Raw genomic sequence first — 26,092 nt, forward strand, 5'->3', positions numbered from 1 at the left:
AGTCTCATAACCTCATCTCCACTGCACTCCAGTCTCAAAGAAGATCGGCCAGTGAGTCCACAGAGGCCAGTGAGTCCACAGAGGCCAGTGAGTCCACAGAGGTTGACCATTAGGTAGCCCGTGTGGTTCTTTCAGTAGACTCACGTCAGGTGTGGTTCTGCTTGCCGGCTGACTCCAGTCAGGTGTGGTTCTGCTTGCCGGCTGACTCCAGTTCCAAGTAACGTGCGATGACACAGGAAACATCATGCAAATTTCTGCACAGTCGTTCGACACCGAAATAAACAAGTGAAACCAACGTATACTGTTAGGGTTACGATGTTTTCTTTAAAATGCCTGTTTCCGGGAATAGAAAGGGCATTTCCTCTGTTGTGGCCTAACATGCCAACTCAAATTAAATCCAAATGGTTAGAGCATCCACTGGAAATACATCTAGTCTTCAGCACACTCCATTTCTTAATGAGACATGTTCAGCTCAGAGGTGATTGGGAGAGGCCGGGGGAGAGGCAAGGGGGGAGAGGACGGGGGAGAGGACGGGGGAGAGGACGGGGGAGAGACCAGGGGAGAGACCAGGGGAGAGACCAGGGGAGAGACCAGGGGAGAGACCAGGGGAGAAGCCGGTGGAGAGGCCAGGGGAGAGGCCGGGGGAGAGGACGGGGGAGAGGCAAGGGGGGAGAGGCCAGGGGAGAGGCCGGTGGAGAGACCAGGGGAGAGGCCAGGGGAGAGGCCAGGGGAGAGGCCAGGGGAGAGGCCAGGGGAGAGACCAGGGGAGAGACCAGGGGAGAGACCAGGGGAGAGGCCAGGGGAGAGGCCAGGGGAGAGGCCAGGGGAGAGGCCAGTTCTATGTTTAGTCATTATTAAGTGAGGGTGAGGCCGGGTCACAACCTGCTGTCATGTCCATTAAAATCTATGCAATATTTGGGGTAATGGTTTAATTGACTGACATGTAGTGTCTACGATAGTAACATGGTGTCAGAATCAGAAAATTACCTTTTCACTTTTTATAGGAGCATAATTAAAAAAAACAATAAGAAACTGGCTATTTAAAGCATTTAGTTGTTATTTTAGCGTTCATCCTTACAGTGTCTCTGTGTTGCAGTAGTGTAACTAAAGGCTGTGGGAAGGTGTGCAGAGGGCTAACTGTGAGGAGAAACTGTGAAACCTGGAAATAGGTACTGGAGCTGCTCCCAGGTAGGAGGAAATCATCTGTTGAGAGAGGTGATATATTCTCCCTGCCAATCCTTCTGCTGCTTTCACTCTGCAGCCTTAAGAACATATTCAAACCTTTCTCTCTGCAGCCTTCAGAACATATTCAAACCTTTCTCTCTGCAGATTTCAGAACATATTCAAACCTTTCTCTCTGCAGATTTCAGAACATATTCAAACCTTTCTCTCTGCAGATTTCAGAACATATTCACACCTTTCTCTCTGCAGATTTAAGAACATATTCAAACCTTTCTCTCTGCAGATTTCAGAACATTCACACCTTTCTCTCTGCAGATTTCAGAACATATTCACACCTTTCTCTCTGCAGCTTTCTCTCTGCAGCTTTCAGAACATATTCACACCTTTCCTCAACAAGAGGAACAGTAGAACCAATAGTGTTATAGCCTAGGCTTTGATCAGACAGAACTTTTCAACTGATCTGACGTCAGCCGTAAACCTGGTCTGAAAACCTGGATATCCAAAGAAGCTTCAATGCAAATGATTTTCAAACCTGCTTCCATTACATGTCCAGCCAGCCCATAACACCAGTTATATATGTTTCCACGGCAACACAGGGCTTCAAAATCACCCCGGCTGGTAGCGAGCAGAGGCAGGCTATTTTTGGGCAGAAATGGTCAATTATACTTTTGGTACCCGAAGGCTATAATGAAATTTCACAATCTGCCTCAACACCACACTGTGCATTGAACAATAAAGGTATTGTGACCAATAAAAGGGAAGAACGACCTCCGTAAAACCAAATGTGTTTCTGATGTTTTACCTCCACCATCGGTCCTCTATGAGCAGTCTGGCCGGACGATGCCATTGATGATCTATCTAAGGAACTAATCTCTTTAACTTCAACTAAATGTCTGTGTCTGGTCTTAAGGTGAAGTCATGCTGGGTCAATATAGCACGTTTCTCTTAGTCAGCTCAGTCCCCCATTAATGAAATCAGCCTGTGAAGAGTCTGATTGTCACAAACAGTCCAGTCCAATAACATAGCCTCTCAGTTACTAGTTAGTCATGATGCAATGGAACAGTTTGAGAAGTAGTAGGCTATGAGTTCAAAGCAGTAACATCACACCACACAACCGCTATCATCTCTCACACACACACACACACACGAAGAAAACAGTCATCATCCACTTTGGTGATTACTGAGCACACGTCTCTTCTTCTGAATAGCACTGATCCTACCTATGAGAGGTAGCCTGGTGCTGAGAGAGAGAGAGAGAGACAGAGAGACAGAGGGAGAGAGACAGAGAGACAGAGACAGAGGCAGAGAGACAGAGGCAGAGGGAGAGAGACAGAGGCAGAGGGAGAGAGACAGAGGCAGAGGGAGAGAGACACAGAGGGAGAGAGAGACAGAGGGAGAGAGAGACAGAGGGGGAGAGAGACAGAGGGGGAGAGAGACAGAGGGGGAGAGAGACAGAGGGGGAGAGAGACAGAGGGGGAGAGAGACAGAGGGGGAGAGAGACAGAGGGAGAGAGAGGCAGAGGGAGAGAGACACAGAGGGAGAGAGACAGACAGAGGGAGAGAGACAGAGGGGGAGAGAGACAGAGGGGGAGAGAGACAGAGGGGGAGAGAGAGACAGAGGGAGAGAGAGACAGAGGGAGAGAGAGACAGAGGGAGAGAGACAGAGGGAGAGAGACAGAGGGAGAGAGACAGACAGAGGGAGGGAGAGAGAACCGTGTCATTTAGAGATTAGCCTAGCCACAGGCTCTACAAATAGACTTCACCTGTAAGCTTCCAGAGCAGGAGGAGTTACTGTACAGGCCCGTTGGTGCAGCTGTCTGCAGAATGAGACTAATGCAGAAGAAGGACTTTTACAATAGCAACAATTGAAATGTTTTAAGCAACAATATAGTCTGCTTCTTGTCTATATCAACGCAATACATTTGAGGCCATTTTAGGCCTATTTCTGACAGATTTCAGAAACCACAGATTATTTGAAGCCATGGATGAGCCTAAGAGTTGAGTTATGGATCGATGCATCTTTAAGCACGGGTTACATCCCGTACCAATGTAAGACCCGTGTTACCTACAGAATCAGACCCGTGTTACCTACAGAATCAGACCCGTGTTACCTACCGAATCAGACCCGTGTTACCTACAGAATCAGACCCGTGTTACCTACAGAATCAGACCCGTGTTACCTACAGAATCAGACCCGTGTTACCTACAGAATCAGACCTGTATTGCAACAGAATCAGACCCGTGTTACCTACAGAATCAGACCCGTGTTACCTACAGAATCAGACCTGTATTGCAACAGAATCAGACCCGTGTTACCTACAGAATCAGACCCGTGTTACCTACAGAATCAGACCCGTGTTACCTACAGAATCAGACCCGTGTTACCTACAGAATCAGACCCGTGTTACCTACCGAATCAGACCCGTGTTACCTACAGAATCAGACCCGTGTTACCTACAGAATCAGACCCGTGTTACCTACAGAATCAGACCCGTGTTACCTACAGAATCAGACCCGTGTTACCTACAGAATCAGACCCGTGTTACCTACAGAATCAGACCCGTGTTACCTACCGAATCAGACCCGTGTTACCTACAGAATCAGACCCATGTTACCAACAGAATCAGACCCGTGTTACCTACAGAATCAGACCCATGTTACCTACAGAATCAGACCCGTGTTACCTACAGAATCAGACCCGTGTTACCTACAGAATCAGACCCATGTTACCTACAGAATCAGACCCGTGTTACCTACAGAATCAGACCCGTGTTACCTACAGAATCAGACCCGTGTTACCTACAGAATCAGACCTGTGTTACCTACAGAATCAGACCCGTGTTACCTACAGAATCAGACCCGTGTTACCTACAGAATCAGACCCGTGTTACCTACAGAATCAGACCCGTGTTACCTACAGAATCAGACCCGTGTTACCTACAGAATCAGACCCGTGTTACCTACAGAATCAGACCCGTGTTACCTACAGAATCAGACCCGTGTTACCTACAGAATCAGACCCGTGTTACCTACAGAATCAGACCCGTGTTACCTACCGAATCAGACCCGTGTTACCTACAGAATCAGACCCGTGTTACCTACAGAATCAGACCCGTGTTACCTACCGAATCAGACCTGTGTTACCTACAGAATCAGACCCGTGTTACCTACAGAATCAGACCCGTGTTACCTACAGAATCAGACCCGTGTTACCTACAGAATCAGACCCGTGTTACCTACCGAATCAGACCTGTGTTACCTACAGAATCAGACCCGTGTTACCTACAGAATCAGACCCGTGTTACCTACAGAATCAGACCCGTGTTACCTACAGAATCAGACCCGTGTTACCTACAGAATCAGACCCGTGTTACCTACAGAATCAGACCCGTGTTACCTACAGAATCAGACCCGTGTTACCTTCAGAATCAGACCCGTGTTACCTACAGAATCAGACCCGTGTTACCTACAGAATCAGACCTGTATTGCAACAGAATCAGACCCGTGTTACCTACAGAATCCGACCCGTGTAATCTGCAGAATCAGACCCGTGTTACCTACAGAATCAGACCTGTATTGCAACAGAATCAGACCTGTATTGCAACAGAATCAGACCTGTAGTGCAACTCAACAGGGATGAGAAAGACAGCTCTGAATCATTTGATCACATTACCAGTCAAACAACTGATGAACTTTGGGTCACCTCACACCTCTACAGAGGCTAGTTCAGAGGAGAGGAGAGACTGACTCAGTGAGCACTACAACCACTAGCTATGGTTCACGAAATCTGCAAAGCCTTTTTCTCACTAACATTACCACTGGGAGGTAGGGTATAGCCTATGGCATTAAAAACATGGGAGTCTTGTATTCTCACTTCTTCAAATCCCCAACCCTGGAAGACACCAGGTCAGTGGATCTAGCATTCAACACAGAGCTAAGGATAAGAGAGAGAGACAGAATGTACTGACTGTCTCCACTGTAGTGATGATCTGATGTACTGACTGTCTCCACTGTAGTGTTGATCTGATGTACTGACTGTCTCCACTGTAGTGATGATCTGATGTACTGACTGTCTCCACTGTAGTGATGATCTGATGTACTGACTGTCTCCACTGTAGTGATGATCTGATGTACTGACTGTCTCCACTGTAGTGAGGATTTGATGTACTGACTGTCTCCACTGTAGTGATGATCTGATGTACTGACTGTCTCCACTGTAGTGATGATCTGATGTACTGACTGTCTCCACTGTAGTGATGATCTGATGTACTGACTGTCTCCACTGTAGTGATGATCTGATGTACTGACTGTCTCCACTGTAGTGATGATCTGATGTACTGACTGTCTCCACGGTAGTGATGATCTGATGTAGTGACTGTCTCCACTGTAGTGATGATCTGATGTAGTGACTGTCTCCACTGTACTGACTGTCTCCACTGTAGTGTTGATGATCTGATGTACTGACTGTCTCCACTGTAGTGATGATCTGATGTACTGACTGTCTCCACTGTAGTGTTGATGATCTGATGTACTGACTGTCTCCACTGTAGTGTTGATGATCTGATGTACTGACTGTCTCCACTGTAGTGTCGATGATCTGATGCGAGTGTAATGATTTGCAAGAAACCCGAAGCGTTAATCATCAGCGGTGAAATACTATTCGTAGGAAGCAATCTCATGTCATACGAACTCCATCTGCTCCGAGTTAGAGCCTGGACATGGTTTAGGAACAGAAACTAACAACAGACAACGTGTGTGAGAGGAGTAAAGACTTAAACACCAACGCCGTGCCGTAGAAGAGATACATACACCCGAGGACATTAACATGGACTTCCGTTTCCAAGCACACAGCAATAGCAACACTTTGGAGTAAAGTATAAAAAATATCCCTCAGATCAATAGCAGCTCAAAAGGGAGCCTGTCAAGCATCGGGTATCGTCAGTTAGGCCCTAACTCATATTGTCCGCTGCAACGTCTCACAACAGATGTGCAGACTGAGACAACTCACAATAAAACACGGTGTGAAATACTGTTCCTAATCAAATGGTTGACGTGAGAAAACTGATGTCACTCTTTTTGAATCACAAAAAAAAAACGTCATTTTGAAGTATGTCTACATCTGAATCAATTGCTATTGATTTGTGATCCTAGTACACTAGATTATGAACCACACAAGAAACATGAACCGCGCTAGCTTTAAATGAGATAATTCTAGGAAGGCAAGTAGGCAACTGCTCTGAAGGCACCATGCAAGCAATGCTGAGAGAAATCATTCAGGCAAAAGGTTGCTATGCAGGTTTGCATTTCTGACAACTAGTTTAGGGATAAATGTAGCCTTTGATCATCACTCTCAGTTCCATTACATTATGACTCTCAGTTCCATTACATTATGACTCTCAGTTCCATTACATTACGACTCTCAGTTCCATTACATTACGACTCTCAGTTCCATTACATTACGACTCTCAGTTCCATTACATTATGACTCTCAGTTCCATTACATTATGACTCTCAGTTCCATTACATTATGACTCTCAGTTCCATTACATTATGACTCTCAGTTCCATTACATTATGACTCTCAGTTCCATTACATTATGACTCTCAGTTCCATTACATTATGACTCTCAGTTCCATTACATTACGACTCTCAGTTCCATTACATTATGACTCTCAGTTCCATTACATTACGACTCTCAGTTCCATTACATTATGACTCTCAGTTCCATTACATTATGACTCTCAGTTCCATTACGACTCTCAGTTCTATTACATTATGACTCTCAGTTCCATTACATTATGACTCTCAGTTCCATTACATTATGACTCTCAGTTCCATTACATTATGACTCTCAGTTCCATTACATTATGACTCTCAGTTCCATTACATTATGACTCTCAGTTCCATTACATTATGACTCTCAGTTCCATTACATTACGACTCTCAGTTCCATTACATTATGACTCTCAGTTCCATTACATTATGACTCTCAGTTCCATTACATTACGACTCTCAGTTCCATTACATTATGACTCTCAGTTCCATTACGACTCTCAGTTCTATTACATTATGACTCTGTTCCATTACATTATGACTCTCAGTTCCATTACATTACGACTCTCAGTTCCATTACATTACGACTCTCAGTTCCATTACATTATGACTCTCAGTTCCATTACATTATGACTCTCAGTTCCATTACGACTCTCAGTTCTATTACATTATGACTCTCAGTTCCATTACATTATGACTCTCAGTTCCATTACATTATGCATAAGAGTAATTGGAAGAAGGCATCTTCTGTACAGTTTTGTTAAAAACCCCAGCGCTCGGCCTGAACATGAACAAGCATCGCTTGTGGTACGGTTTTGGAAGCATACAAACCTTATCTTTCAAATCAGCGAGAAATCATTTTCAAAAAAGGTTCAATTGATATACATCTTTATAGGGTTCCCACACGGCTATATCTCCAAGTTACAGCGCACGTTAATGGAAGACCTATGCTAATTAACTATCTAGCATGCTCCGAATACCTGTGTGTAACGGAAGGCCGCCAGAAACGTGTGGTCACTGAAAAATACTGTCGGCTGCAACTGTGATGAAGCCGGTTAAAACAGTGTGCAGTAAGTGTATATTTTGTATTTGTAGAATTATTTTTGATGTGATATGAATGTAAAGGGCTTTATGCTTCTAGAATTGTATCATTGATTCCCGTTTAGATGGAGTATTTGGCTGTCAGAGACAGTATACCTGTGATAATAACATTTGGTCATTGGACCTTAAAGAGTACATCTTGGGCGAGGGTAAATTAGGGCTAAACTAACTCAAAACAAGTTACCAGAACTTGAACTGTAATGAATGAACCGGAACCCCGGTATATATATTCAACTTTAATGACTTGTTACTTTTATCCGTATTTATTGAAACTGCACTGTTGGTTAGGGGCTTGTAAGTAAGCATTTCACTGTAAGGTCTACCTACACCTGTTGTATTCGGCGCATGTTACTAATAACATTTGATTTTGATGCAGAGCAACGTGTTAAGATTAGCATAAAGCCTAAACGTGTTCAAATATATAAACATATCAAAAGAACGTTGCTACACGTTTTACAACATCTATCACTATGACTCAGTGACAGTCAGCTGGGGAAATAAAAATGCATTCACTTTTTCTCCACACCGCTGTGTAAAAGTTACCTAACTAACCAGGCTAGAAAACGTTTTCAAATTAGAACGGCTTGTCACTGTTACACCATTAAAAAGTGCATAATTTTATGCGTCTTGAGAAATTGATAAAAGTGAAAACGCTTGAATAGTCGCCTAAGCTAGCAAGAAGCAGATGTACAGATGTAGTCCTTCTCCCATCGCTAGCGGGAGCCTCTGTTCACTAGCTTGACAGAACGTCAAGACCGCTCGTCCCCTCTCCAAACGCGGACCAACTAATTAGCTGATAACGGCATCCTCATTCAAACAGTCAACTACGACCCATCATTGTCATAAGATACTTTTTAACTAAATGTCTACTAAATTGACATGGACCGAAAAGGAAAATACTTTTTAATTATTCCGCTAGCTAGCTAATAAAGATATTCTATGCAGGAGACCGCTAACGAACGAGCGGTTCTCTCTCAACATCAACAATAACATGTTCCAGCTTTCCCCTTATAGTGAATTCCTTTAAAGTTATCCTTTTGCACAAAAAATACACATAAATTCACACTAAAATTAGTTCCTTGTCGTTTAAATTACACATGCGAAGACTTGCGTTGGCATTATATCGTTTGCTAACCGTTTACATGTATAATGATTTCAAGCTGCGCTTTACCTTCAATTCCGCACTCTCCGCCATCTTGCAATTCCTAGTGCAAGCGTGATGACGTTTTGTGACGTTGACGACCACCACGCTACGTGCGTGCGCTCATTGGGGGTGCATTTAAAATACTTGAAACGTTGTTTGAGTGCTTAAAACTGTGTTAGTTTTGCAGTAGATATAATCCGTCCCATATTCCGTTTCAAGAGATACGTTTAATTGACATGACACTTTAGGCATATTTTGATGTCCTCATCAATGTAAAATGCAAAAATGTTTCCTCTCCCAACCACCAACTTGTTCTTTGTAATGGAGTTTTGTACTTCATTTCCTCCACAAAAGACTCACGCACGCACGCACGCACGCACGCACGCACGCACACACACACACACACACACACACACACACACACACACACACACACACACACACACACAACAGAATGGACTGGTAATAAAGTAGCACAACTGGATTAGTAATTAAATAGCACAGGACTGTATAATAAAAATATATATAATCAAACAACTATCAGTAACAGTAAACACACAACGTTACAACAACAATATTAAAGTACTTCTGCACGCACTCCATCCCACAAGTCCACTCAGAGGAGAAGTGAGGAGACAGTGGGCTGCACAGAGAGAAGAGCTGTCAGGTGTCGTGCCCCCTGACAACGTGCCCATTAGCAACCAATCAGGGTTAAGTCACACAGGTCAGAGAGAGTTTGAGAGGCCGGTTTATGGCTTGGTCGAAAATTTTCGACCTACGTTTATGGTGCCCCCAGACACTCAGGCAAGCTCCTGGGAGATGGGGAGTGGGCTGTGCAGATTGAAAGGGTTGTGAGGTGCTGATAAGAGTCAATTCGTAACAAAAACAGTTATTGAGATATGCTTGAAAAATGGGATTTACCTGTTTTATATATACACTATATATTACAAATGTATGTGGACACATCTTCAAATGAGTGAATTTGGCTATTTCAGCCACACCCGTTGCTGACAGGTGTATAAAATCGAGCACACATCCATGCAATCTCCATAGACAAACATTTGCAGTAGAATGACCATACTGAAGAGCTCAGTGACTTTTAACGTGGCACTGTCATTGGATTCCACATTTCCAGCAAGTCAGTTCATCAAATTTCTGCCCTGCTAGAACTGCCCCGTTCAACTGTAAGGGCTGTTATTGTTAAGTGGAAACTTCTAGGAGCAACAACGGCTCAGCCGTGAAGTGGTAGGCCACACAAGCTCACAGAAAGCGCGTAACCCTCACTACCGAGTTCCAAACTGCCTCTGGAAGCAACGTCAACACAATAACTGTTCGTCAGGAGCTTCATGAAATGTGTTTCCATGGCCGTGCAGCCACACAAAAGCCTAAGATCATCATGCGCAATGACAAGAGTCGGCTGGAGTGGTGTAAAGCTCGCCGCCATTGGACTCTGGAGCAGTGGAAATGCGTTCTCTGGAGTGATGAATCACGCTTCATCATCTGACAGTTTGGCGGAAGCCAGGGGGATACTACCTACCTGAATGCATAGTGCCAACTGTAAAGTTTGGTGGAGGAGGAATAAAGGTCTGGGGCTGTATTTCATAGTTCGGGCTAGGTCCCGTAGTTCCAGTGAAGGGAAATCTTAACACTACAGCAAACAAAGACATTCTAGAGAATTATGTGCTTCCAACTTTGTGGCAACAGTTTGGGGAGGCCCTTTCCTGTTTCAGCATGACAATGGCCCCGTGTATGAAGCGAGGTCCATACAGAAATCTTTTTTCAAGATCGATGTGGAAGAACTTGACTTGCCTGCACAGAGCCCTGACCTCAACCCCATAGAACACATTTGGGATGAATTGGAACGCCGACTGCGAGCCAGGCCTAATCGCCCAACATTAGTGCCCGACCTCACTAATGCTCTTGTGGCTGAATGGAAGCAAGTCCCCACAGCAATGTTCCAACATCTAGTGGGAAGCCTTCCCAGAATAGTGGAGGATGCTATAGTAGCAAAGGGGGGACCAACTCTAATGTTAATGCCCATGATTTTGGCATGTGAGTACTACTTTCAGAACTACTGGCTAAAAAGTATACAAGAGTACCGGAGAATCCCTTTAATAGACCAATAAGACAGAGAGTTCCAAACCTATGCCAATAATAGCTACATTTTCAGTTGTCCCCTCCTCACTCAGACCACTCCCAGACAATCCTAACTAAATTCTGGCTTGAGAAATTGCCCTTTACTAAAGAAGCAATTTTTGTTTGTTTTCAATTAAACTGGTCAAAAATAATCCCAGTAAGGTACTTAATTGTTATCCAGAAATGATTTGATATGGAGATTAAAACGGCTACATTGGACCTTTTAAAACAGTTCATAGTTTGCTCTCTCTACAACTACAAACATTTTAGAACGTTGCCCACCCTGAATGCATCTTTATAATATAGACTAACAAGGTGTCTAAAGCACCCAATAAATGAGTTCCAATAGGATTGGTAAACACGCAGCAGCAGAAAACTAGTTTGGAACGAGATAGCAGTGGGATTGGGCACCGTTTCAGAATAGGGACCTATCGACTTCACGTTTGAAAAGTTATAAATGCTGGATATTCATGAGCCAGTAGATGTCACTAATCTTCATTCTCCAGTAGATGGCACTATCTCCATTGTAATTCAGACTATGGTGGATACAGATTACCCACTATTTTTCTGACATTTATAGAGCCCCCAAAGTCCTCATGAAATTGTTAATATGACTATGTTATATCTAATCATGAATAAGATAATGCCCCCCAGCTTTCCAGTGTTGTACTGATATCTATGTATCTTATTTGGTTATACCATACATGGCTACTCCTTATCCCTAAGAGGGACATGAACAGAACACTGGGTGGAGTACATTACTCCCTAACAATGCAATTCATCTTCAATGTAATGATTGATGACACAAATCCATTACGGATGACTTCAGTCAACCATAGAAGGCTCACGTGGAGGGGTATTTGAACAGGGACGGCTGTTGCACATGTTCCAGTCCCCACCTGTTCAATGTGATGTCCACAGTGACAGGACAAGTGCAGGCTAACTTTGTATTTGTCTTTGTCTAAGGAGTCATTTAGAGTTAGATTCCATGACCAATGTTGGCATAATGAACAGGAACAAACATTATTTCATGGCCACTCTAATAGGTTGATAAACTTCTATGATGTACAAACCATACCCTTTCATTCTCATGTTTGGCCAGGCCATTCTGAACAATTGTAACAAAAAAGCAAATAAATCTGAAATCATTCACTGTGAAAATGGGTTCACTCATTACAACTGATATTTAAGTGGGCTTTTATATGTTTGGGTGTACCACGACAAAACAGTTTGAGCGACTTTCAAAAAGAGTATTGTTTGGTATTGAGGGCAGCCCTCCGACACTATTTACCAAGGGTGTAATGGGTTATGTGGTCTGTTCATTCTTATAATTTAAGAAGACTTTTATTCATGGCTTCTCACAATCATACTCGTGTATACAGTCATAATAAAATACATCTTTAAAAATATCCTGATTAAAAAATGAAAAATAATCATACTTCAACGGTGTCTGTTAATCATTGTAATGTAATCAATGTCACGATGTCAGTACTTCACTCAAATGTCAGTTGAACTTGTGAAGTTGTGTTGAGTCAAATGTTTAGTAGTTTGTGATATTATGAGGCTTAACAAACCAGTAAATATATCAATTATTATATCGATACTGTGTTGCTGATCTATACCATGTGCAACAGCAAAAAAAATGATCATATCACTTGTGTTCAATGCCATTCTCATGTAGACGAAACAGGAAAATGAAAACTCCGGTTCATAAACAACTTTTTCAGTATACCTTGTGTAAACATGTTACAATACACACACGAGTGGTTAGTATTCAAATGAAAAGGTGCCTTCACGTGGGGAGCAATTACTGTCAAAAAAGATTAATATTCAACATGCATCACTGCCATTATGCGAGCATCTCTCTTACTCTCTCGTGCCTAGGGACAGAGGGCCATCTAAAGAGCATTTAATCAATAGCTATTAGGCTTCACATCAGAATAATTAGATTTCACTATTAAACAGGGCTATTCCCCTGACAGAATGTCGAACATAACTTGACTGGACTTCTGAGACAGCCCATGTATGGAATGAGTCGTTTGATAAGAAAAAAAAAAAAAAAAAAATTAAACAACCTGGATGCTAAATTAATTTTAAATCAGGTTGTTATTCCTTAAAGGTTCCAGCAGGTGTCAGTATCGTTCCTATTAAGATACATTCAGGAGACAAGGCAAAAAGAGGATTCACTTTTTAATCGTATTTTACATTAATTTCTGATATAATACATACATGAGTCTTATTGGCCCTTAATGGGGACACAACAACACTTTTTAAAGGTCATATATATATCGTGGAAAAAAATAACCAACTGGCTTGGAATTGATTTAAAAAAAGATTGGTTACAGAAATCAACTGCACAACATGGAATTCAGTCACAAATGGCCGTTTCAAGTCTCTTTACGTGGCGTCTTGGTTTCCTTTAATCTCATCCCCACTCATAACTCTTGCCACGCACAAAGGATTGACATGACAAAATAAAGCCTACAAGACATCATTAAATACACAACAAATAGGTTTGGTTTCTGTGCCTGTGGTTTATTTAATGTATGGTAGGGTTCTGACGATGATTCAAACCCTTTATTAAGTACAACAGAAGCTGGGTGTGTCTTGTAACCGAATGCTCAAATCATACGGAAGAAATATACCTTTTATAATGAATATACTGTACATGGTATCTATGTATGATTAAAAACAATCATAGTTGAGACTGAATGAACATTCTATACACTGTAAAAGACTAATCTGTTGTGTGACATTTTAGGCAAACGGAACCTTTTTAATTAGTTCAAGGTTGAAAGGTCATTGGTTACTTCGAAATAAGTGCTAGAATAAATGTTGGCGCCATTAGAACAGCGTTTCCCTTTCCTGGTCCCGGTGACCCAAAGCGGTGTTTTTGTCCTAACACTCACACACTTGAGTCAACTAATCAACAATTCATCATCAAGCCTTTGATTTGAATCAGGTGTGTTAGGGCTAGGACAAAAACCTAGAAAGGTGCATCATCTTTGGATCCCCCTGGTCCAGCATTTGGAAAACGCTGCATTAGAACGAAGTGTATTCTATACATTAGATGCCTAACAGAGTTTACTTTATTTCTTAGTACAGCGAGGTCCAGATCAGTAGTAATGTTGCCAATTTTTTAAAGTGCTTTACATCAATAATATACATTGTTTAATGTTTCAGATGGACAGAACAGATTAACGACTAACTTAAAACACAAATAAATATATGTAAAAACACATACATAATGTGGTAAAACAACCCAAGAATGCTAGGATTCGTGTTACTTATGAAATATCACATTATACAACTCATTGCACATCTCCACACATATATATATATATATATATATATATATATATATATATATATATATATATATATATATATATATATATATATACGGGATATATGAAGAGCAATAGATTATGATTCAAAGGGACTTGGTGAGTCCATATCAAGAGCTCTTTACAACTTGATAACTGTCTATAAATACAACACATACAATGGACCAGTCGTTTGGTGTTGGTGTATCTTCAAGAGTTCTTTTCAATGGAAGGTCTTGTTCTCCCGACCTCCATAGCCACTTCTTCTGCGTTAAATAAATAGCGCTGGAGTGTGTACACAAGTTGTGAATCCTTGGATGACTGGTGAGGGAGGGCAAAGGTAAAGAAGTTACGGAGAGACTGTGACTACTTGAGGTGGGCGTCTCTCTTTTTGGCTGCAGTGAGCTGTACTGGAGTCAGGGGGGGTCTTGTGGTCTATTATGGAGGCAGCAGAGGGGGTTTGAAAGTACAGGCTCCAGTACAGTGGCGAGGGGTCAGCATCTTGCAGGAGAAATGGTGCAGGGCGTCATGAGCTTCTAGGGAGAAAGGGGATGTGTCACTTCAAACACTGGGCAGATTAAATGTCTTTGTTATTTGTCTATCCACACTGTGTTCTCTAGTCGTTCTTTCCTCTAGTCGTTATTTCCTCTAAGTTCAGTCTACACGTCACAGTAGTTCTGCTCAATATCAAATGTGCTAGGAATTAGCATATCATAAGGACACACATGCTAGCGAAGAATAAAAAGTAGCACTTGCATAGGTACGGTTGTAATTTGACAAATACTACTAGTCATAATCAAAGTCCATTAGAAGGCCATGCTCTTGCCCAGCTAGCCATTGAATTAATTCACAAATGGACTGAAACTGGATACATGTTCTGTTTTTGGACCATATAAATTACCTTTCAGCTTCTGTTGTATTGCATAACGCGCCTTTCTTTCTTGATCCAACTCGCTGCACAACGTGTCTAAGCAAACAACACATAAATAATAAGAAAAGAAAACGCAATAATTGAGCTACAAAGCGGTGGTTTTTAAACTGTGAAATGGATGACTGTAATGTATGTTGTTCACCCTCGGGTATTTTGAGTGACCTCTTAGTGTAGTTGAAGTGTGTATTTACACTACCGCGGTCCAGTAACTCTAGAACGAGTCTATCCGTGAAAGGGCGGCATCAGCTGTTGTCGTCTACTGTATGTAACTGATACCACGATACGTAATGGTTTGCCTTTTACATTTTCCAGCGCGTGATTTAGGAGAAAATAACATTTACAAACAAAACACAGCGAAATCAATCTCTCTATGGTTTGATATTATTGCAGTGCATTCGACAATTTCCAGTCAAATTGCGAAAAATGTTGACTGTTTGACAGGAATGATAAGCTATTATTTGTAGATTGTGGACACGCAGCCTAATTGTATAATGACCGAATTTATGCAAGTGTCACTTTCCCCTCTTCATTCTTGTGTGGTACAAGGAAGCAACAAAGTCAATATGACCGTTCATACTTTAGAACATAAACGCTATAACGATTTGGGTCATTTCATTCAATTTAAGTCGGGACATATTATTTAATTTATTAAAACACTGACCATTTAGCATATTCCGATCATTTTTCCTGGAGACTCACCTCGGACAATATGAAGTTGTTGGACCATCTCTTCTCTGTAGGACAGTTCCCTCTTCATTTGGTCCTGAAAATTATCTGCATAGTGAGCAAGCAGACGGCTACTATTAAACACAGTGCGCAAGTCCAAATAATATAATTTAAGCCTAATGGGTTCTCAGCATTATGACATGTGACTACATTAAAATAAAGACGTCGATGCGTGGGGAAACAGGAGCAGCTCTCGCTTTTGAAGCGAAACAATCATTTACTTCCATTTCAGCACCATGCCGCTGTCCACTAATGTTTGCTTCGTTGTAGTCAATATGTTCGCTGTATGTCTCTTTATGTTTAAACTCATTCTGAAACAGGCCAAGATGGTGGAAACGTGAATAACTCTTAAAAAATAAAGTTACATTTTTTATTTTTTTTACTTTAAGAGATTAAGAGATCGAGTTGCGCCTGTTTCCCCTCATGTAAATATTTCAGCTGCACCTCGACTCTGTGTATGTTTTAAGCAGTAGGACAATAAAGCGTCCTACCTTTTAAACTTTGAAATTCGCGTTCCAACTTTTTTCTGAGCTCCACTTGTTCGACAAGCTGTTTCTGAAGTTCCTCTGCAAACCGAAGCGGTCATCACCATTATCATAATCGTCGTTGTAAAAAGGCAATAGACAAAGCAGTAAATTCCAAATGTGGCTTTCAACATACTAACCCTATATATTGCAGACCTATCTTAGCCTGTTCAACAATTAAAGCATTTGATGTTGATTACAGGCCTTTATAGGCCTAATACAATACAGGCCTATGGGTAAAAACAACCACAATGTTTCCCTTGGTTTATTTCCCTATAGTATCGTAATAACTATTATCAGAAGGCCTATGGTTGGAACGCTAACAGTCGTTTAGCCTCACTGTGTCTCCAAGCATGGTATTGCTAAATAATTAGCTCCATCGCCTCGGGGTTAGAGGCTCGAGCGCCGCAGCTTAACGGCTGGGCTCGTTAAAATATTAATAGTGTAAAAACGATTTCGTGTTACAATAAGTAGAACAATTCCGTTTCTCATAATTTAACATTAGAGGAGGTTAACGAATGGAAAACAATTCAAACGTGACCGTGCAAACTTGTGTTAAGCTGTAGGCATAACAATTTTTTTATAAAGCGATTAAAAAAAATAGATTATTAGACAGATCATAATAGGTATTATGTTGTTAGTGCAGTACCTAGATATGGAAGGGGAAACCTCAGTCTAGCATATTAGACTGGTGATTCCACACGTCGTAGCCTACACAAGACCAACATGGAACATGGTTCTCATGTTCCATAAAAAGGCTTATAATTAACAACACGAGGGTTTTTTCGAATGTTGAAATAGTAGGCTTTGAGGAAGTAGAGATACATATAGAGCCGCGTTCACACGTGTTCGTTATGTTTAAAATATAACTCTGTTAATTCAATGCTAAATATGATTTAAAAAAAAAATATATTCCCAGAACCGAAAATTTGCCTATTGTGTTTAGTGATTTCCACCTTGCTTTGTTCAATTTAAGATGAGATCTAATGACTTGACACGAGGCTAGGCTAGGCCTACTTGTTTGCACGAGGCTAATCAATATAAACAAATGTCAATGATCATTGATAAAAATCAAATGATTACCTTTAGCCATGTTTTCGATATCTTTTTCGTGGATCCTACTGACGTCATGCTGACGTAATGCCCCATCGCCTGCGAGAGAAATATTAAAGATGGCATCAGCTCATTAATTAATCTAATTTACTCAATTTTCTGTTATAAATGATCATATTTGGAACAGTAAAAAGTGAGAAACCTTTGGCTAACAATTTCGTTACATAAAATATAATACAATAGGCTATATTACCATGGTAGGCCTACTAAACTTTTACACACTTACACACTTACACACACACACACACACACACACACACACACACACACACACACAGAGAGAGAGAGAGACTCACATGGTGGGCTTTCCTTTGCTTGGTCCTGATAGGCTCTCTGTGGAACGTCCTCTCTTGTAGGAGAACGTTGTTTGTGTGGGTCGGAAACATGGAGTACACCTGATAAAGACAGACAGTAATAAGCGACGTGCCTATTTGCATACAGAAACTATACCATGAATATGTACTATGCAAGATAATAGGCCTACCGTTCGATTGCAATGGGCTGCTATGTTTTGATCCAAACGTAGATGGACCGTTCAAAGGCATGTGTCCATCCTTTTCATGTGTGTACACCTGCAAAATTAACCAAAGCCATTATAGTCAATACAACTGCAATTATCTATAATTCTCTTAATTTCACAAGCAATTCTTTGAACGGATATACCCACGTGACACGTCTCCAATTTATAATTATAGGGTAGTAATTGAATTGTTGTCCACCTTTCTAAATTGCAGTTTGACTGACATTAGGACGAGGCCGGCGCAGGCCTAACCTTTTCCCAGCACACTACAAGGCTCGCAGTAAACACTCCAAACAGAACCACTTCAATTATCTTTAGAACAAAAGACAAGACACAGACCTAGGCTCCCACTCAGCGACCTTATTAAAACAAGCCTACTCCATTCTCAATCTCTTTAATATTGGGACGATGGTCTTTTTTGTAAATGTCATTGCCAAAATGTATTTTAACAAAAGATAATTTCCATATTTGTTCCAACCTGCCAATGTATGTCTAAACAGGCTCAGCCTTCTGTAATGTCAGGGTTTTCAACAGCACAATAAAATCCCTTGCGAGAAGGCCTGGATATAGTTAATATAAGTGGCTTTTTTTTTCTTCATTTGACCAAAATATGAAAAATCCCTTGCAAAAACGCGTTGAAAACATCACATTAGCCTACTGTTTAGGCTTCAAACTGTTAAAAGCTGCCAGCCATATCAACATCCTTTAAGGCATAGGCCTATGGCCATTGGAACATTACACATAGCATGATGACCATACTTTATGCCCATGCACTTACGAGACCAAACATCACCCATTTTCATATGGGATCCAAATAAGTCTCCGTGGATTGATGCCTAAATGAATTTACAAACATGTGCGTAAATATATTGAACATCAAAGCACTCATATGGACCGTGGCACACTTACTTCGTACACCGGTGTATCATGGCGCTCTGACACCTGTCCACCCTGCCTCTCGTCATCAGAGGACCCGGAGTGGGGATCTTCCGGTTGTGGTCCTGGACTTGTCCCCAGCTCTCGACTATCTTCAGGCCCGGAATGGGCTGAGTTGAGGGGCGGGGGACTCTGACGGTCCTCCACTGACAGTTGGACTGACTCTTCATCCTCGTGTGCCCTGTTTGACTCCACGTCAACGTCTGGGTCGTCCACGCTATCCACATCCGGGGACATAGACCTATAGCTAGAACTTTCACTCACGAAATCTGGCGATAGGTAACCAGAGCGCACACCGCTGTACGTGTCCCTGTTGCCGTATAGCTTTGCAATGCTTTCGGCGTCTTTCACCACAGGTCTGAACGCAGAGATGTAATTTATCTTCCGTGGAGTTGTGGGGAGTCCTTCCGTCGACCGGGCCTCATCCCCGGATTTATCCTCCTCGTTCCGGGTGGATTGTGAGCTGGAGCACCGTTCGCTGTCTTGAAAGCTATCCTTAGGTGTGTTTGCGCACCGGTCACTTTGATCCGATAACTCGAGATCACTCTGTCTGACACTTAAGAGCTCTGTGGGTGGTTTGGGTGGTGACTGTTGATACGGTGGCATCGGCAGGCCACCTGCTGTTGGCCAAAACATCGGGAAAGAGGGATAGATACTGTCCTTTGCTCCTGGCCAAAAGACACCCGAAACGTTGGTTTTATTTGTCTCTCCCACTCCGTCGTCCTTCTTTTGACACAGTCCAAACGCAGGGAATCCATACGGGTGGGGGAAGAGCGGTGGCTGGATCTTTTGAAGCATCCCAAAGCTCTTACTGGGCACAGGGATAACCGGGTAGTTCCGGACGCCATTTGACAGACTGATGTTAGGCCTACCTCGGTCTTCGTCACAGCGCAACGTTTTATGGGGTACCTCGGGGGAACTTCTTTGGGTTGGGTTACTGGTGGAATGTGACTTCAAAGGAGAGGACATGGATGACCCACTCATAGGTAGCGTCCTCTTACGACTTCCCCCGTTGAACATCGCTTTAACATCCTCCCACGCGTGGGCAACATCATCCGAAGAGCTTTTGTCTGTTAGTTTGAGATGGCGCCTCCACGAATTGAAGTTTGCTGCATCTGGCTGTGTATACTTGGACTCGGGAGTGCGATGGGAGTGGAATATGAATTTATTCGGGGAAAAATACATGTTACAATATGTGCATTTAATGCACTTGGCCCTCGAGCTGTTATACCTGGCAGGTATGAAGCTACCTCTGCTTCCCCACGCGCATTCATGAGAGACATCAAAAGCGAAATTTTCCGGTAGCTTTGGTGGGTTGTGAGCACCGAGGAATGATTTACATAGCCTCTCCGCCTCCCGCTTAGTGATCATACCGCAGCGCCGCGAGGAGATTGGCATGGCACCAGCGCGCCTCAGTATCTCGAGCTGGACGGGCGTGCACTGGACGCAGGTGATTCCAAGAGCAACGCGTCGGTTATGGATTTCGTTGTAACTGTAGTTCTTTAGCAATGTGTTGGATATCTGCGCCAAGCAAAGTCTTTCCTGGCCATCTATGACCAAAGACACGATGTGCACTCCATACAACGCGGTCTCGCTGACTTGGTTAGGCTTCAGGGAGATGGGGCTGGAGAAGGGCTGAACGTCCTGCTTGGAGCTGGGGGAAGAGCTGGAGTCTCGTCCCGCTGGTTGTTGATTGGGTATCGACTCCATTCCTGGAAGTCTGAAAATAAAAAATATATTTTAGGGTAGCCTATTGTACTACCATATAGGCCTACAGTTGGCATAACGCCTGTCAAAAAATGCACTAGCCCTAAATTGTTTGCAATTCATTCCAAATCAACAAATAAATAAATAAAGTCCATGAAATAGCTTTGTAATTAATCTTACCAAAAGGCCTACGCACGCACATTTCGTGCAATATTAATAATAACATGGTCAAGGTCTTAAAAGTAACGCAGAAGATCAGTGTTATTATATACTAATAACTATGCATTATTATTATTATTATTATTATTATTACTACATACTTAGTGTTATTATAGAACAATCCAAAACATTTTCAACCCAGCATTATTCACAAAAGTCAAGGATTCGTTTTTGGTGACCCAGTTCTAAATAAATAGATAAATAATAGCCTAATAAATAAAATAGGTCTACTTAATTTAATATAAACGTTCAATTTTATACGAGCATGTTTAGTATAGGCATATTAATATTAAGTGTCTAAACCATCCAAATTAGATTTTTTTGTAGGACTATGCCAACTAAGGCTATCCATGATCAGTTAGTTGTTTATTGACGGGACCTTTTCCTGTCGTCTTTAAATCCGCTCAGAGGCGAGGGTGATTACTTAATAACTACATAAGATCCTTACACGCAAAAGAGCAGAAGGAAAATACACTCTGAGCTGCGCCAATGCGCTTACCAGAGAGGAAAAGAACAGCTAAGCTGCTTTCTTGGTAATTACACGGGTTAAATTGTACGTATTTGATCTGTTAATAAAAGACTAGCCATATATATAATTAAAACATCGCATGCGTGTCTCCCTAGATTAACGTTAGTACAACGGCTTATAGGCCTACAATAAAACCTTAAAATCGACTTTTACAAAAGGCAAATATTTCCCTCACATTTAGCATCTCACATCCGTCCCATGTTTTTTTTTGTTTTGCGCAACGGTTGTAAATATATATTCTATAAGTCTTCCGAAAATAATATATTAATTGGAAAATAAATTAAAGGTAACACTTACGAAAAACATGTAAAATATGAAGCTGTTGTGACTGGTGATGAGATATTAAAATGTCAATAGAAAATACACAAGACAACGAATTGAAAAGAGTAAGATCCTTACCTTTCTTTCTGGAAAAGAGCACAGTACTCCTAGGCTTAGGAAACAACTTTTCATCAAAAAGTTGAACAAAAATCACCGACACAAGCAGAGGTCTAGTCCGAGATTAAATATACTGTTGCTGGACCAAGCGTTCAGACTAGCCAAATTCTCTCTCTCTCTCTCTGTAGTGTTTCTGTCTCTGTTTCAGTACAGTGAACGGACTTCCATCCTCTTCGACTCTCACCGGCTGAGTGGCGCACGAGAGAGTGACCGCATGGCAGTCCTCGAGCCTTCGCCACTCCTCAAGACAGCAGTCGACGCTCCTCACTGAAGAAGTGACCGCTAAACTAATGGATGGCAAGGCACACCCACTTAGCGTTCCTTCTCTTTAACTATATTATCTCCTGGACAATGAAGGAACAACAGCCACTAGGCTGTTACTTGATCCATTTAAACTTTACTCAGTGGATCTTTCATAGAAGTGGGGGGAAAAAATCATTAAGAGAAAGATAGATGGATATATATTGCATTAACATGGTGTGCTAAGTAGTAAGGTGCATTTGATAAATTGACACTATTTTGACACAATTAATGACCAACGATATTTTAATAATAGACAAATAATTATAATTTGATGGGTGCATTTATTTGTCCTATTTCACACATGTAGGTAGGTACAAGTGTGTATTATACCCATATGCTAATTGGAAAGGTTTTTATGATTTATGTATTTTTGCATATCACAACTCTTCATCGGAGAGTAACTGCCCCTACCAAATGCCAATGAAGGCCTATAGACTATTTCCAGTATTAACAAACGAGCAAATTTAGGACAAAACTGAATATGAAATCGAAGGCAACAAAATGGCTGAATGTATCATTTATCAAGTTACACGACCATCTGTTTTGCTTCTCGTGGACACGCAAATCAATTCCAGCCCTTCTGGTAAAGACGCCATGAATTTTAAGGCTCGCGTGCTTTTGTTCGAATGTCAAACAATTGGACACGTTTTAAATCACATACTGTGCATTCTTAGATTCTGCATTGAAAATGGACCGAATCCTAGATGAGCGGATAACTTGCCTCGGGCGGGACTGTCATATGCTGCTGCACACCCCCCCCTCTCCCCCTCTCTCTCTCTCTCAATACCCACCACCCACGAACCAAACTGTCAGTAAATGAAGGAAATTTGTTGAGCACACAGGACACGGTGCGAGCAGATTGCGTCTACAAACAGAGTGATATATTAGAGCAATAGGCTGAGGTTAGTGTTGAAACCCAATACTGTAAGACCATATTAACTATTCATAACCTGATCAATGCCCCTCAGTTAACCCCGGTAAGCCTTGTGCTGAGGTATCAATAGCTTGCCGGGGCATAAAGTTCAAGGAACGGCATGCAAACTTTTATTTTTAGTTTAAAATAACATTTAAACTATTTGCACACGTGGGCCTAAATACACGGGTTGAACAACATTTGGGTCAGTCTGAATGACAGAGGTTTACGTTTTGTTTGAATTGTTGTATTTTAAAAATACGTTTTTCCAATTTGTTTTTTATTGTTTAAGGACTTACTAAAATTACAATTTGTTTGTTATTTTAAAATGCACATGTAGCCTGAATGCCTATAGCCTATATTCCTAACATCGTCTGTCCTAAATGGACACTGATTAAAATGTAATTAATCAAACTGTCCGGGCCAAAATGTGAACAATTACCACAATCAAATAGGAGTTAATAACGTCCACAAACGCCCTCCAGCCAACTATTGCTAAGCAGACACCATTCAAGTAGAACATCTATGCCCTTTAAACCTAGCATAAATTAGTCTATACATAATATGTTTCCATTGACAACTAGAATTTACATTATGGATAAGCTAGCTGCATATATAGCTTACCTAGGTCTAGATGAACTGACAAAACAGTTATGCGCCAGATGTTTGGGGATTGTAAAATAGATATCACGACCGTAAACATCTATGGTTTCTTTATTAAAAAACAATGTCAAAAGAAACTATATCTATGTAGGCCTATTAAATAGCCATGCAAAACATTATACTGAGCATATGGGCAATAATTAGTCTCTTCGTAAATTTGGCCTATTCAAATGTTATCAATGATTATTATGCTGATGAATATGAAAATGATTTCGAAAGTTGGACTTCGTTTTCCCTGCAATGCACACGCACCCTAGTCCGACAGCGAGAAAGACCGTCAGTTTGGCTCTCTGCAATATTGATAGAAAAGGAAACCTAAACCCGATCCGGTCCCGTCGTGTCGTCTTTCACAATCAAAAGGCTTTCCTGCAGCCCAACAATAATTACAATTTTATACTGTAATTATTCCTATGTTTTTAATTATTTAGTCCACCGACTGAATACGCCATTGTCACCGCTTATTCCGGAGAAACGTGAGCTCACGTGGCTCACAACGCTCATTAAAGGCGGGAGTTCAGCGCCGGGATACAGCACGAGAGCAGCGCTTTTAATTAGCGGATTCAGCGGTCATTTTAGGCGAGCCCTTTATTACCGTTGGATACACATCAATGAGATCTTTTTCGAAGAGTAAATTACCTTGAGACTCATTTATATGCATTCAATTGTTTAAACAAACCTACGCTACAATATTAATGCGTTCCGTGTTTAAGTCAGTAGAATTCCTATCTCTGTAGAGGTCAACGTAATGTAATATTTAATACATGGTTAGATTGGATATTGACAGGTGACATTCTTTATTCTATCACTTCAATAACATGAACTTTGGCTACAACATAAGAGTAGGCTACACCAAGTAGCCTGTATTCCAGTTTAGATGCATTATTGGAACGTTTTTTTCTTCATAAACCAATGTGACCAAAATAAACTTAAATCCCAAATTTTGTCACAGCAAATGACAGACATGGTAACAACCTACACTAAAATGATAGTAAATAATGAATTAGGATGTGAGTGACATGCATATATAGACCAGAGCTAGGCTACTATTTGGCTACTATTAGACCAGAGCTAGGCTACTATTTGGCTACTATTAGACCAGAGCTAGGCTACTATTTGGCTACTATTAGACCAGAGCTAGGCTACTATGTGGCTACTATTAGACCAGAGCTAGGCTACTATTTGGTTACTATTAGACCAGAGCTAGGCTACTATTTGGTTACTATTAGACCAGAGCTAGGCTACTATTTGGCTACTATTAGACCAGAGATAGGCTACTATTTGCACTCTATCATATATTGAAGTAGCCAACAACAGATAATACATAGAGGAGTAGGGTAAAAGGGGCTTGCCTATACCGGTATATGAATGACGGCATTATTAACAAGTAGCATCTCTCTCTACGGCGGTTCAGAGAGTGCCGATAGTCAAATTGGAGGTGAGATATCTTCAGAGTGGTGCTACTCCATCTATGTTTTTGGTGCTAACCCGAAAAGGGACCACACACACGTATATTTGACAACTTGGTTAAATGTAACATGAATTAATCTGAATAAACTATAATTCCATTAAAGTGATCAATATATATATATATATATGCCGATGAATTAGAGGTCGCTGCTAAACCATGACCACAATGTAGCCTACGAAATAGGTATAGGCCTACACTTCGTAAAATTGAGAAATTACGCTAGGCAACATATGGCAATCTAAGCGTTGATCAATGTTATATTTGGACTAACATAGGCTGGTCCAATTTACACTCTGCTAAGCTTGGAGTGAATCAGAATAAAAACACACATAGGCTCATAGTCTTTTAGTGCAAACGAGACATAGGTTCCAGTTTACTTACTCATACTACAGTTCTTACTGTAGATACATAGGCTCATAGTCTATTAATGCAAACGAGACATAGGTTCCAGTTTACTTACTGATACTACAGTTCTTACTGTAGATACATAGGCTCATAGTCTATTAATGCAAACGAGACATAGGTTCCAGTTTACTTACTGATACTACAGTTCTTACTGACACTAGTTAAATGTCTTGTGATTGTCTATGAACATACACTGAACGAACTCTTATTTCAATCAAATCTACTTCTAGAGGCATTAAAAAAATAATTAATAAAA

The 26,092-nt window shown here is 41.4% G+C and overlaps 2 protein-coding genes across 11 annotated transcripts in view; both read right to left on the reverse strand.

The window, feature by feature from the left end:
- The window catches only part of LOC118936482 (E3 SUMO-protein ligase PIAS1-like), a 122,435-nt gene extending 113,371 nt beyond the window's left edge, over positions 1-9,064 (reverse strand). For both annotated transcript variants that reach the window (XM_036981423.1, XM_036981422.1), the window contains exon 1: positions 9,007-9,064. In XM_036981423.1, the coding sequence (XP_036837318.1) occupies positions 9,007-9,030 (24 nt within the window). In that variant the 5' untranslated portion in view covers positions 9,031-9,064. The remainder of the gene's footprint in view (positions 1-9,006) is intronic.
- Positions 9,065-14,522: 5,458 nt separating this feature from the next.
- On the reverse strand, positions 14,523-22,442 carry LOC110506978 (SKI family transcriptional corepressor 1 homolog-B-like). 9 transcript variants are annotated; one of them, XM_036981432.1, is made up of 8 exons: positions 22,046-22,440; positions 19,165-20,911; positions 18,220-18,307; positions 18,032-18,130; positions 17,706-17,774; positions 16,590-16,664; positions 16,072-16,135; positions 14,523-14,974 (listed from the first exon to the last, which is right to left on the reverse strand). In XM_036981432.1, exons 2-8 carry the CDS (start codon positions 20,899-20,901, stop codon positions 14,968-14,970), a joined length of 2,139 nt encoding a protein of 712 aa, XP_036837327.1. In that variant the 5' UTR covers positions 20,902-20,911; positions 22,046-22,440; the 3' UTR covers positions 14,523-14,967. The 9 variants fall into 9 exon arrangements, with proteins under 9 accessions (XP_036837327.1, XP_036837326.1, XP_036837321.1 ...); XM_036981431.1 differs by having other exon boundaries at positions 14,523-14,977; XM_036981426.1 differs by having other exon boundaries at positions 16,072-16,146; positions 22,046-22,439.
- Between the last annotated feature and the right edge of the window lie 3,650 nt (positions 22,443-26,092).

Source organism: Oncorhynchus mykiss, chromosome 6 (assembly GCF_013265735.2).
Source record: "Oncorhynchus mykiss isolate Arlee chromosome 6, USDA_OmykA_1.1, whole genome shotgun sequence".
NCBI lineage: Eukaryota > Metazoa > Chordata > Actinopteri > Salmoniformes > Salmonidae > Oncorhynchus > Oncorhynchus mykiss.